Raw genomic sequence first — 11,715 nt, forward strand, 5'->3', positions numbered from 1 at the left:
CGTCGTCGTCGTCGTCTCTCTCTCTCTCTCTCTCTCTCTCTCTCTCTCTCTCTCTCTCTCTCTCTCTCTCTCTATGTCTGTGTGTGTGTGTGTGTGCGTCCCAGGAAAGGAAGGAAACGGGGGTGGGGGGTGTACCAGCACACCGACTCTCATCATAGATCGTTTAGAGCCCTGGCGGGAGGAGGGTGAGCGAGTGAGGGATTGTAGAAGGCGTCAACGATGTTTTACTATGACGTGCTGCACCCTATCAACGTTGCGCGGCTGCTGTATGACATGCTTTGCGTCACCGTGCGCTCCTTTAGCCCTGAGACGCTCGTTCGCAAGCGGGTGAAGCGCCGCTCAAGGAACGGGGACGACGCCACCACGGAGAAGCAGCAGCAGCGGGGTCGCCAGGTGCAGCAGTCAAGTCGGCCCGGCAGCCGTACTGCGTCGGTCAACACAAGCCTGAACGCGTCGGCCTTCACCACCGGGGAGTTGCCGCCGCCGGTACCGAACCGAAGTGCGACGGACGCGTCACGGACGCACCGCCACCGAAGTCGCAGCGGCGGCCGTCGCGAACGTGGCACCGACGGCGATGGGCAAAAGGGCTGGAGGCATTGGCGCAGCATTGACGTCACAAAGCAGATGGTGCTTCTGACGCACGTGCTGCGCGCCACCCCGGTCGCCGTTCTCCGCTTCTTCTGTCAAGTTCAGACTGACGCGGAGACTTTGCCGCTGCTGGACTTCAGTGACCTCGGGGCGACCGCGCGGCAGGTGTTGTGCCTTGGCGTGGACGCGGTGTTTGCACCCGGTCTTTTGCTCTCCTTCCTCACAGCGCGTCTCCTCTTGGGCGTCGCCCAGCAGTATATGATGGAGCGCTTTTTTTTTGAGACGAACCTGGTGGTGCGCAACCTTCGCAGCCGCCGCGCGTGGCGAAAGGCGCTGGGGTGGTCCCTGAGTCTCTCAGCCCGCACAATCACGGACCCCATCGCGTTCAGCGCCTTGACGCCGATGCTGCTGAACCGCGTGCAGGACTTCTCGTCGGTATCGGGGCCGCTGCGGTATACCCCCGCGGGCGTCAGCAAAGGCCTCGCTATGGGCTTTGCGGGGGTTGTGCTGGAGATGATGATTGTGCCGGCCGCCTCGCAGCTCTGCCAGCGCGCCATTGTGGGCACCGCAGACGCCGCGGAGTATTTGCTGCTGCGCCGCTACGCACGACGGGGGGTGAGGGTCGCTGGGGAGGCCAAAGACGACAACGCCAGCCATGTAAACAGCGAGGATGAACGGGGGGATGGTGCGGGCAGCTTTGCGGGAAGCCTGAACAGCAGCCGCATGTCTCTCAGAGAGATGGCGGGGGTGGGGGCGAAGGCATCACATGAAGGACCTGGCGCACACTCCCGCGAGGAGCCACGCAACGCGGAGCGGCTTCGTCGTCGTCTAGAGGCCGCGGAGCGCAAAAAGGCGGAGACGGAGGTTAGAGTTATCTGGCGAGCCATCATCTACCGTGTCTGCTCCTTACTTATTGCACAGTGTTTCGTACAGCATCCGTTGACAGTGCTCGCCCACATGTTATATGGTCGTGCTGTGCTGAATGCCACGGGCCTGCTTAAGCTCTACGACGACGCCCCCGCCGTGCCGCTCACGTGGACGGACTACTTGCAATTTCTGCGGAGTTGCGGTAGTGTTGAGGCGGGAGTGGAACAAGGCAGCGGAGTGCGGGCAGTGGAACTACTGCGCAGCATCGGTGGTTTTATTGGCTATGAGGTGAGTATGGTGTCCAGCTGCATACGTTGCTTTTCCACGCGGGATGCGGCCATTCGTGCACTTGTTGCACACGCCGAGCAGAGGCGCACAAGTAGGGACGGTCATGATGGGGTTGATGCGGGACCCTCTGCCCTGGAGAGTGTGGAACTTATGTTTTTGAGTGCTGCGTCCCTGTCCCCGCTATTCACGGCCGTGCACTTTACAGCAATTGAAAAGCTGCTAGCATTCTACATGGACGTCTGGGTGCGCCTGCGAGGGGAGTAGATGGCGATGTTAAACAGTGCGACTGCTAACATTTCCTGGCAAGCATGGATGGACGCGTAGACGTTGTACCCGCTGGCGGCGCGGTGGGTGGCGCGCGCCGCCTTCCCTTTTATTCTCGCAGATGCTTATGTGTGTTGCCTGCGGCGGAGCGATATTGGTCCGGCCTGCGAGAGTACAAAAAGGAGGTGGGGGGCGAAGGAAATGAGGCAGAGGAAGAAAAGAAAAAGTGAGGGATATTTGTTAGAGTTATTTAGCACACAGGAACAAAAAACAAAAAAAAAGGGCGGACTTGTGGCGTCAGCGTCGGGTCCTCGTGTGCGGTGGTTCGCATGGACCATTACATAGACGTGCATTTCCTTCCCCACTGCAATGCCGCAGGGTGTTGCTGGTGTTGTTACTACTACTTGCCACTCCCTCAAGGGCCGCCGTTGCCGGTGTTGTGTGTGCGGGGTGGGCGCCGTGTGTTTTTTTATTATTATTCTTTTTTTTTTTGACTTTATCTGTGCGATGATGCTGTTTTACTGTTTTCTCTGTCTGTCTTCCTGTCTGCGTGTGCTCCTGTTGGGGTGGGCGAAGTTCGCAGGAGCACCTGAGCGGTGGAGGCGGCGGCCGTGCACACACAAGCAACCAAAGAAAGAAAGAGAGGCAAAGCGGGCGGCATAAATGCCCAAGAAGGACCTCTTTTCGAGCTCCGATGACGACGACGACAAGGACGGCGCGGGAAGTGACGCTTTGGCGCAGCAGATGGCCGCCGCCGCCATGCGAGAGCGGCGCCGCGACCCGCACGCGCACGCCCCGTTTACCACCAGTGAAAAAAGGAGGAGGACTGCGATGACGACGGCGCTCGACGATGGCAGCAGCAGCAGCAGAGACAGTGACACTGGCGAAGAGGAGCGGCCGCAGGTGCCCCAGGCGGGCGCGAAGGCGGCGAGGAAACCGAATCACTTGACACACAGCGGCACAAGTGACGATGACGGCGGCGGCATTCGCATCAACAAACAGTACGCCGCGAAGTACGAGGAGGTGAAGCGGCGGAAGGAGCTCCAGCAGCTTACTGAAAAGTACGGCAAACGACTTCACCTCGACGAGTTGGATGAGACAGATGAGGACGACGAGGACGACGAGGCGGTGCTGCTGACGGAGGACAAGGAGTTGGCGTTTGCCAAGGCGTTCCTCGCCATTCGTCGGTCCACCGTCCAACAGGCGGAGCGGCAACAGCAGGGCGGCGAGGAGGACGTGCTGGGGCCTCAGTCCGTTTTTTTCCCGCCGACGGAGGAGCAGGTGCGTGAAAACACGGAAGTCTTCACGCGGTCCATCGCGCAGAAGCGCGAGCAGCGGAAGAAGTTTACCCTCGCCGATGAGTACCGCCGCGGGGTTGTTACGGGGGTGGAGACCCATGCAAGCGCCCAGGCGGGTGCCGACGGGGACGATGGGGGCCAGCAGCACCCGCAAGGGAACCGCCGCATTCATCCACAAACCTCCAAGGAGCATCAACTGCGTGAGTCATTTCTGCGGAATGTCGCGGAGAGCACGGAGGCGTTTGAGGTGCAGCCTGTTGTTGTCACCACGCAGCAGAAGGCAGAGGAGGGCGAGCAGCAGACGTCGTCAGAGGCGAAGCGGTTGCTGGAGGGGGCCTTCTCGATCCGTGACGCGGACGCCGGGAAAACTGCAGCTGACGACCCTGATGAATCCTTTCTGCGTGACTTTTTCGTGGGAGAACTGTGGAAACCGAAGAATAACAAGCGGCGAAGGCAAACGCTGCCGGAGATGAACGCAGACCGTGAGGGCAATTCCCATGAGGAGGAGGAAGAAGAGGCAGAAGAAGAAGAAGAAGAGAATCACTACGCCGCACTGGCTGAATTGGCGCAGGCGGAGGAAGATGAGCGTTTCTACGCCGAGGCTGAAGCGTGGGAGAGGGCCTACCAGGACCGCGCCTACCGCCACCAGGAGGAGGAGGCCGACCATGTACAGACGTTTCCGCGCGCCATTGGCGAAAATGCGGCGGGGATACTTCGGAAAAGCGTCAAGTCCTCGCGGAAGGAGGCCCGGTTGCGCAGGTTGGAGCGGATGAAGGAGTTGCGGGAACAGCAGGTGGCGGAGCTGCGACGGCTTAAGACGCTGAAGCGGCAAGAGATTGAGTCACAGCGGGCCCTCATTGCCTCCGTCGCCGGCATTGCAAAGAGCCAGGAAAGTGGTCTGTGTGGCAGGAAGGAAAAAGCGAGGTTGCGGGGGGACGATAATGACGGCGAGGAGGAGGCGGCGATGGCCCGGCTTCAGGCCCTCTGGAGCGAAAAGGACCTTGAGGAGGAGTTTGACCCGCAGAAGTTTGACAAGAAGATGGCGCAAATATTTGACGACGCCTACTACGATGAGAACAACGTGGATGAGGAGGAAATGGCCTTTTTTGAGGAGGCGGAAGAGGCTGGTAGCGAGGCGGAGACGGAGGCGGATGGCGAGGGCAACCACGCCACAGATGGTCTGCAGGAGGACGGAGAGGCAGTGGAGCCGGCGTGGTACAAAGCCCATTCGCTGGAGGAGACGGTGGGGATGACTGCAGCGGGGCCGCCGAAGCGGGCGCAGAAGAAGCGTGAGGACGTGCCCGAGGTGGATGAGGCGCTGGCGCTGCTGTACCCGTCGGCCGTCATGCAGGCGGCAGAGGCGGCCTCGCTTGGGAACGGACGTCGCGAACACATTGAGCACATGATTCAGCAGCAGAAGCAGGAGAGTGCGGTCGGCCAGGGCGGGGGCGGCAAGGCGGAGGAGGCCCTGCAGCGGCTGCAGGCGGAGCTGGAAAAGAAGGAGAAGGAGTACTGGCAGCTGCACCACGACGCAACGCTGGACGGCGGGGCCATCAAGACCCGCTTTAAGTACCGCCAGGTGGCACCGGAGGACTTCACCCTCAGTGTGGAGGAAATTCTCTCGCGGGATGATCGACAACTCAACATGTTGGTCCCCATGAGCTGCTACGCGGCATACCTACGGGAAGATGCGAACCGCCGAGATCGCATGAAGGTGGAGCGGCGACGGCAACGCGGGTTCCGCGAGGTTGCCCCCACACGCAGCTCCCGCCGCTACGGCGACGTTGCCAAGACGGCGCTGGTGGATGCCAACATGACGGAGGAGGAGGGAGAAAAGTGGTCGAAGGATGTCCGCGGTGGTCTGCGCCGGCTGCGCGAATCCGTCGCGGTGGACGTGGAGGGCACACATAGCGGTGACGGCATCAGCCACAGAAAGGGTGAGACAAGGCCCCAGCAGCGACAGCAGAAGGGGAAGATGCCGATGCAGAAGAAGCCGCGGTACGAGAGTCAGGCAGACGGCGGCAGATTGCCGCAAGGTGGCCGGAGTGGGTCTGCTGTTGCCTGCAGTGCAGGAGTTGACGGAGCGGGGGGACGTGGCAACGGCGGTCGTGGTCATGGAAGAGGACGTCACGCGCGGTGAAAGGAAATTTGCGAAAAACTCAGCGAATACGCCTCGTTAAGTATAAGAAGAAAAGGAACGGCTTAAAACCAGGAAGAGGAGAGGGGAAGAAGAAAAAAAAAGCAGGTATAGTTATATACACGCACACCAAATATGAAGTCACTCGGCTGTGTGCGCTTACATTAGGCGCTTAACACCTTTTCCGCTGCTGGCGCTCTTGTTGTTGTGGGTGGGTATCGCGTCAATTTGCCTCTCACACCGCACCACTTACACACCCATGTTTATTTTATCTACTTTTATTTACTTTTTGTTTTCCTCTCTGGCTCTGTGGCTGGCAGCAAGACGATAGAGTGCTTAGATCAGTGAGACGACGCGAAGGCCACAAGGCGAGAAGGCGCTAGCAACACACATACACAGACACTCAGCAGCCACACAGCACGATGCGCCGCCGCACCGCCAGCGAAGAGGTGGAGGACTGCGAGGACGCCTTGGAACACGTTGGCCTCACCGTCACCCGACGCACGTGGCCGGTGCGACACGAGGCGGCCCCAAAACACGTCTCCGCCGGCGTTGCAGTGACGAACACGAGCAGTTGGAGCGGGAGCAGCTTCGACGCACCGCTGGGAGATGGGCTCACCGCAACAATAACGAGCGGCTCCACGCCGCGGCACAGCACGCTGACGGCGGGGGCCTCGCCCACGTCAACGCACGGCCAGCAGCGGAACCGTGAGGTCTCCATCGATCTTGTGTGGGGAGAACGCGACGAGGCGGCGGAGGTGGGCGTCCACGCCGCGAAGACTGTGACACCGTCAACGGTTCTGACCCGTGCGCCGCGGCCACCGGAGTGGAACCACGACTCCTCCCCCGCGGTTGTGCGCCGTCGGCTCTCCCTTCACGAGGAGGGCCGGCGGAGCGGCACCACGGCCACTCCAGCAATGATTGTGCCTCATGCGCAACAAACCCCATCACCGGAAGTAGCGCGGTTGTCGCTGGCAACGCAGACGCCAACGCCGTGGAACCGCATGCCGCCTTTGTTGCCAGTGAGAGACCCGCCAACGGAGTCCCGAGAGTTATCCATGCGGCCAAGTTATACGCTGCCGAGCCCACGCACGCCGCTGTGGACCGCGCTGGAGAATGAAGACGACGACGATGACGAGGAGCGGGAGGATGCGGTGGCTGGCTTGCACGACAACGCGGTGGTGCGATTGCCGCTGGCGCGCCGGCCCTCCTCCTTCGCTCACCACGCCCCGTCGCCGTCGCTGGTGTCCTCTCCGTCGGGGGCCGTGGTGCCCGCCGTCACAGACGCCAGCACCGCGGGAGAACGTCTGCAAGACCCCGAGTCACACGCGGCGGCGACAGCGGGGCACAAGCGATCAAGGCTAGCGGAGGAGGCGCGAAAGGCGCAGACGGACGCATGGGTGGAGGAGATGCGGAGTTTCTTTGCACGCATCGAAGAACGGCCGCTGCTGACGGTGACGGTAGACGACTAACTGTCGTTCAGCGATGAAAACGGACGTGCTTCGCGCCACCTATGGGTGGTGTGTTTGCAACGTGTCTCCAGAGAGGGACTCCTCAGCGAGGAAAGGAGGCCGTGTCGCATGCGCAACAGCAGTTACATGCATACATAAATGCACGCAGGGAGGCAGTGAGAGGGGAAAGGGGAAAGTAATAAAGAGAGAGAGAGAGAGAGTGGTCAAGAACAATCGAGCGGGAGTTCAGCCGGCCCGTTTTATTATTATTATTATTATTTATTCACTTATATTAGAAGGCTTACTTGTTTGTTTGTTTCTTGTTGAATGTATCTCGCTGAGGTTTTGGGGGGTCATCAACATGCCCCACGAACGTGACACCGTGCGTGAAAAAAAAAAAGGAAAAACATAAAAAAATAAAAACAAAAACGGAGCGCCGTAAAGCCACAGAGTGTGAGTAGTGAATATGCGCTTGCAAGAAGGATGCAATAGTTTGTTTTATTTAGTTATTAATTTTTCTAGGAACAGAGAGAGGCCTGAGGATCATAGATGCATCAGTAATACCAGAATAGATTCATGCCGCAGTGCGTGCGAGGGGGATGATTTCCCGCCGCTGAAGCAGCGGGACCAAATACTTTTCTCTGTCTGTGTGGGTGCCACGGATACACATGCATCTACCAAAAACTCACTCCTCTCGTTCACACATGCTCTTTCCGCCTATATCTGTGTGTAATGCGGTCTGCATGAACTCGCTCTCTTCCTCTCCCCATTTCTTTGGTATTCCCCATCCCCTTCGCTGTCTAATTTCGGCTGTTTTATTATTATTATTGGTGTTTTGCGTGCTTGCGTGGAAAGTAGGTACGTGGGGCCTCAGCTGTGTGCGTAGCAACATTGGGGGGGGGGTCCTGTTTTGTTGTTGTTATTGCGTGCCTCGTGCTTCACCACCACCGCCGCCGCCGAGGCCAAACACAACAAGGACGTGTGTTGGAGGAAGAGGCAGCGGTGCAAGGTGAAGGGTCTGCACCTCGGGGATCAAAGAAATGCGCCGCCCATGCGCCTTCCTTGTTGTACTACTTGTGGTGTTGTATGCGGCGATGTTTACGCCTGTTGGCGCCGGTGCTGAAGATGCAGATGCTGACGTGGCTGCGTCGTCCTTCGAGCATCTTGAGATGCTTGAGGTTGGTGACCTGCGGCAGATGCTGCACGAAAAGCAGCAGCCGTTCCAGCATCTGCATACCAAACAGCAGCTCATCAATGCTCTCGTGGAGCTGCACAAGAAGGAGAAGCTCGTCGAGAAAATCCGGCGGCACCGCCGGCAGCACGTGCTGCGGGTGGAGTACTGCTCCGGCTGAGGCTACCGGCGGCACTACGAGGAGATGGCACACCACATCACCCGTAGCCTGCCGCCTATTGAGAAGCAGGGGCCCAGCATTAAGTTTGACCCCTCCGTCTACTCCGTGGGCCCGCTGTGGGAGACGCTCGGCTCGCTCTTCTCTCTCACGTTCCTCGTTGCTCTCGTTATTGGGATCGGTGCGCCGCTCCTGACGGGTGTCCTTCCGCCCCACATCACAGCGTGGGTGGCAGAAAACCGCGCGAAGGTCATAGCCGGCGGGTTTCTAGCGAACATAATTGGTGCGAAGCTCCTCCAGTCCGGCGCCTTTGAGGTGTTTCTCGACGACACGCTCATCTTTTCGAAGCTGCAGGACGGGAGACTACTGCACGCCGCCGAGCTGGCGAACCTGGTGCTTAAGGCGCTGGCTGATGCGCCAGCGTAAGTGTGTGGAGGTGGGAGGATTGGGAGGGGGGCGAGCGGCACAGGCCCTTCGTCTCTACAAACAAACAAATACACACCGAGGGAGGGAAGGAGAGAGAGGTGCATCCGGAAGTGTGTACGGAGGCAGTGGAGGAAGCGGTATGGCTGCAGGGAAAACGACGCAAATGGGTGGAGGACGACAAGGCGGCACCGCAACTCCTGAAAACAAAACCCAAAAGGCCACGGGCTGGGTACGGTGCGGGTCTACACACCTCTGTGCCTGCGTGACGATAAGAGGCACAGAGAAACATACACACACACACACACACACACATACCGCCTCCCACGCGTCTTCTAAAGGGGGGGCACCGTTACCGACCTTACACGCCTGCCTCTACAGTGGTGGCTGACTGGGATCGTTTACTCGAAGTTGGCCCCTTCTTTTCTCCCACCGCCTCTGTGATATATATATATATATAATCTTTGTGTGTGGGTGTGTATGCTACTCGTGTCTGTGTATGGTGCTTGCGGTGTATTTATGCGAAGCTCTGTTTTTGGCTGCATTTTATTTTTATTTTTATTTTTTCTTTTTGGTTGTGTGTTTATGACGAGGCGGCGGATCAACATCCTTTTGTGGTGCCCCGTCTTTGAATCTGTCTTTGTCCCACCCCTCAGAACACGCCGAGGCAACACTTCGGCAGTTGCCATCCTCCGTGGTGCAACAGCAGCAGAAACAACAGCGCCGGCAGCAGCGGCGGTGGTGGTATTGTTGTCCGATGGTCTAAGTGACGCATTGTGCGGTGGTTTTTGAAGGGTGTGATTTACAAACAAACAAAAAAGAATGCGTGCCAGAGTCTGAGTGTGTGTGTGGTGTGCACACGCGTATCTACGCCACTGAGCCCATACACGTAGACGTAGATAAGCTTATTTTTACTTGTATGCATACATGCTTGCCAATATGCGTGGAAGAGTGAGGGGGGAGACGTTTCTATGCGTTTGTGTGTGTTTAGAGGTGTTCGTTCGAGTGAAGAGGAGAGAGCAAGGAAAAGATAAACTTTAAAGAGGATGCGAAGAGAGAGATATAGAAAAAAAAAAAGAGGGGAGAGACGCAAACGGAATGGGGAAGGGAACGTTCAAAGAAGAAGAAAAAAAGGAAGATAAGCGATGGAGAGAGAGAGAGAATGGAAGGATTCAACTGGAGATGATAGTGGGACGCCCTGTATGCTCCAACTTCTGCTGCTGACGATAGCTGTCCGTTGCCTCCTTGCACTGTGCCGTTGGGAATATATTTTTGGTCTGCATCCACCCTGCTATTTGATTGTCTTTCCTGTTGAGGTAGGGGAGGCGTGTAGATGCGGCTTTGACCCTCAACCCCCGGGTTGATTGGCTGGTGCAGGGCGTTCGGGTAGGGGGGGGGGGGGCATCGATCTTCCTGCTGGGGCAACGTGCGCTTTCTCGGCGACGGTGGTACAACCTCAACGCGTCTGATGCCTGCGTACCGCCGCTTCTCGAACGCCGTGCTCTGCCTCTGCCTGTGTTCCTGCATCCTTTTTCGTGGTGGAGGAATGGCTCCCCTGTTTGGGAGCTGGGGTTTGTTCTGCTTTCTCGCGTGTGGCCCAAGTTGGGCTGTGCGCGGGTAATTGGACCCGTTTTTTTTTGTTTGTTTTTGGCCGCGATGGTGAAATTGTGTACTCGGGCTGAAGCCCTTTTCATTCCCAAGGCCCCACACTCGCAGAGCCCGCTGTCAAAACGGCGAGTTTTTCGCCAGGTCTTCGGTTTTCCTACGGGCTGCGGGGAATCTTCGCTGGCCGAAGAGCTGGTAATGTCGTGCGAGTCCGGACAGCTGGGGAAAGGGCTTTTGGTGGTGAAACTGCGGCCACCATACGCCTCAACGCATGCAGGGCTGAACCTTGGGATAGCAGTGTGTCTCTGTGTGTGTGACTGCTTCCTCCTCCTCCGCCTCGTTCTTCTTCCTATTCTTTTTTGCCTCCACACACACCCGCGCACGCACGTTGCGCTTCTCGCCCTCCTGCGTCGGTGGGGCGGGGGCGCGCTACGTGGGCAGTTGCTGCGCCTCTTCGTCTTTGACTTTCTTGACAGTTTCTCTTTGTCGCTAGTCTCTTTCCCACACACTTGAAAGAGTAAATTACTATTATTGTTAACGAAGAGAGTGGACCTGCAGGCCGCCGCGGGCGAAATACGGTAAGTAGTAACTAAGTAACACGGAGGGAGGCGCTTGAGGTACGACGGGTTGTCACGCACCTGCACAGAAGCGTAGGAAGAGACAAAACAAGAACAAAAAAAAACATAATAACAGGCACCCAAAACAAAAACAAAACTCCATTTGTGAGTGACTCCAGACATAACTCACACAAGCACTACAAATACCTACGCTGCATACAAATAAAAAAACCGTATAAGTGCATAGCCATCCCCCTTGAGTCATCACATAAAGAAATGGCTGCACCTGCACTGATCCTATTTGGAAGGTATCCACTTCAATATCATGCAGCAAAAAAATTTTGTTGCAGTGGTCGCCACACTTTGTGTGGTTCATGCCATATATCGAGCCTACACTATCCGTTTGATTTCAGTTAGTTTGTACGGCAAAGTCATTCATGAATTTGATCCCTGGTTTAACTTCCGTGCGTCGCAGTACCTTGACGAGCACGGGTGGTACGCCTTTTTCCACTGGTACGACTACATGAGTTGGTACCCACTTGGGAGGCCCGTCGGCACAACCATCTATCCTGGTCTGCAGCTCACGAGCGTCGCCATCCGCAGGGTCCTTGCCATGCTGGGGGTAAACATGACAATAAACGATGTGTGCGTTTACATCCCCGCATGGTTTGGGAGCATTTCTACGATTTTATGTGCGCTTTTGGCCTATGAGTCATCACGCTCATTTGCCGGCGCTGCCATAACTGCATCCTTGTTTGCCATCATCCCCGCCCACCTGATACGCTCCATGGCAGGCGAATACGACAATGAGTGTATTGCGATGGCGGCGATGCTGCTCACCTTCTACCTGTGGGTGCGTTCGCTGCGCGGGCCCGGCTCCTGGCCCAT

General features: G+C 57.5%; 7 protein-coding genes and 1 pseudogene across 7 annotated transcripts, besides 11 other annotated features; all 8 read left to right on the forward strand.

Annotated features, from left to right (window-relative positions):
• Window positions 1-14: 14 nt before the first annotated feature.
• Window positions 15-73: a microsatellite.
• Window position 74: 1 nt separating this feature from the next.
• Window positions 75-99: a microsatellite.
• Window positions 100-219: 120 nt separating this feature from the next.
• Window positions 220-2,007, forward strand: TraAM80_07552 (uncharacterized protein; the record flags this gene model as incomplete). Its single annotated transcript, XM_029384339.1, has 1 exon — window positions 220-2,007. The coding sequence occupies one exon, from the start codon at window positions 220-222 to the stop codon at window positions 2,005-2,007; it is 1,788 nt and encodes a 595-aa protein (XP_029235874.1).
• A 164-nt stretch (window positions 2,008-2,171) lies between these two features.
• Window positions 2,172-2,512, forward strand: TraAM80_07553 (hypothetical protein; annotated as a pseudogene).
• A 158-nt stretch (window positions 2,513-2,670) lies between these two features.
• Window positions 2,671-5,445, forward strand: TraAM80_07554 (protein KRI1; the record flags this gene model as incomplete). Its single annotated transcript, XM_029384340.1, has 1 exon — window positions 2,671-5,445. One exon carries the CDS (start codon window positions 2,671-2,673, stop codon window positions 5,443-5,445), a length of 2,775 nt encoding a protein of 924 aa, XP_029235875.1.
• A 382-nt stretch (window positions 5,446-5,827) lies between these two features.
• Window positions 5,828-5,863: a microsatellite.
• A 1-nt stretch (window position 5,864) lies between these two features.
• Window positions 5,865-6,914, forward strand: TraAM80_07555 (uncharacterized protein; the record flags this gene model as incomplete). The annotated part of the gene is made up of 1 exon (XM_029384341.1): window positions 5,865-6,914. The coding sequence occupies one exon, from the start codon at window positions 5,865-5,867 to the stop codon at window positions 6,912-6,914; it is 1,050 nt and encodes a 349-aa protein (XP_029235876.1).
• A 146-nt stretch (window positions 6,915-7,060) lies between these two features.
• Window positions 7,061-7,114: a sequence feature (GA-rich).
• Window positions 7,115-7,153: 39 nt separating this feature from the next.
• Window positions 7,154-7,188: a microsatellite.
• Window positions 7,189-7,282: 94 nt separating this feature from the next.
• Window positions 7,283-7,322: a sequence feature (A-rich).
• A 611-nt stretch (window positions 7,323-7,933) lies between these two features.
• On the forward strand, window positions 7,934-8,245 carry TraAM80_07556 (uncharacterized protein; the record flags this gene model as incomplete). Its single annotated transcript, XM_029384342.1, has 1 exon — window positions 7,934-8,245. One exon carries the CDS (start codon window positions 7,934-7,936, stop codon window positions 8,243-8,245), a length of 312 nt encoding a protein of 103 aa, XP_029235877.1.
• Window positions 8,246-8,269: 24 nt separating this feature from the next.
• On the forward strand, window positions 8,270-8,668 carry TraAM80_07557 (selenoprotein T; the record flags this gene model as incomplete). The annotated part of the gene is made up of 1 exon (XM_029384343.1): window positions 8,270-8,668. The coding sequence occupies one exon, from the start codon at window positions 8,270-8,272 to the stop codon at window positions 8,666-8,668; it is 399 nt and encodes a 132-aa protein (XP_029235878.1).
• A 276-nt stretch (window positions 8,669-8,944) lies between these two features.
• Window positions 8,945-8,983: a microsatellite.
• A 125-nt stretch (window positions 8,984-9,108) lies between these two features.
• Window positions 9,109-9,125: a microsatellite.
• An 84-nt stretch (window positions 9,126-9,209) lies between these two features.
• Window positions 9,210-9,252: a microsatellite.
• A 112-nt stretch (window positions 9,253-9,364) lies between these two features.
• Window positions 9,365-9,402: a microsatellite.
• A 919-nt stretch (window positions 9,403-10,321) lies between these two features.
• Window positions 10,322-10,783, forward strand: TraAM80_07558 (uncharacterized protein; the record flags this gene model as incomplete). The annotated part of the gene is made up of 1 exon (XM_029384344.1): window positions 10,322-10,783. One exon carries the CDS (start codon window positions 10,322-10,324, stop codon window positions 10,781-10,783), a length of 462 nt encoding a protein of 153 aa, XP_029235879.1.
• Window positions 10,784-10,932: 149 nt separating this feature from the next.
• Window positions 10,933-10,984: a sequence feature (A-rich).
• A 168-nt stretch (window positions 10,985-11,152) lies between these two features.
• On the forward strand, window positions 11,153-11,715 carry TraAM80_07559 (hexosyltransferase; the record flags this gene model as incomplete). The annotated part of the gene is made up of 1 exon (XM_029384345.1): window positions 11,153-11,715. A coding segment is annotated over one exon (563 nt), but the record flags the coding sequence as incomplete, so codon positions are not given.

Source organism: Trypanosoma rangeli, assembly GCF_003719475.1.
Source record: "Trypanosoma rangeli strain AM80 chromosome Unknown Tra_15.4_contig_00320, whole genome shotgun sequence".
Taxonomy (NCBI): domain Eukaryota; phylum Euglenozoa; class Kinetoplastea; order Trypanosomatida; family Trypanosomatidae; genus Trypanosoma; species Trypanosoma rangeli.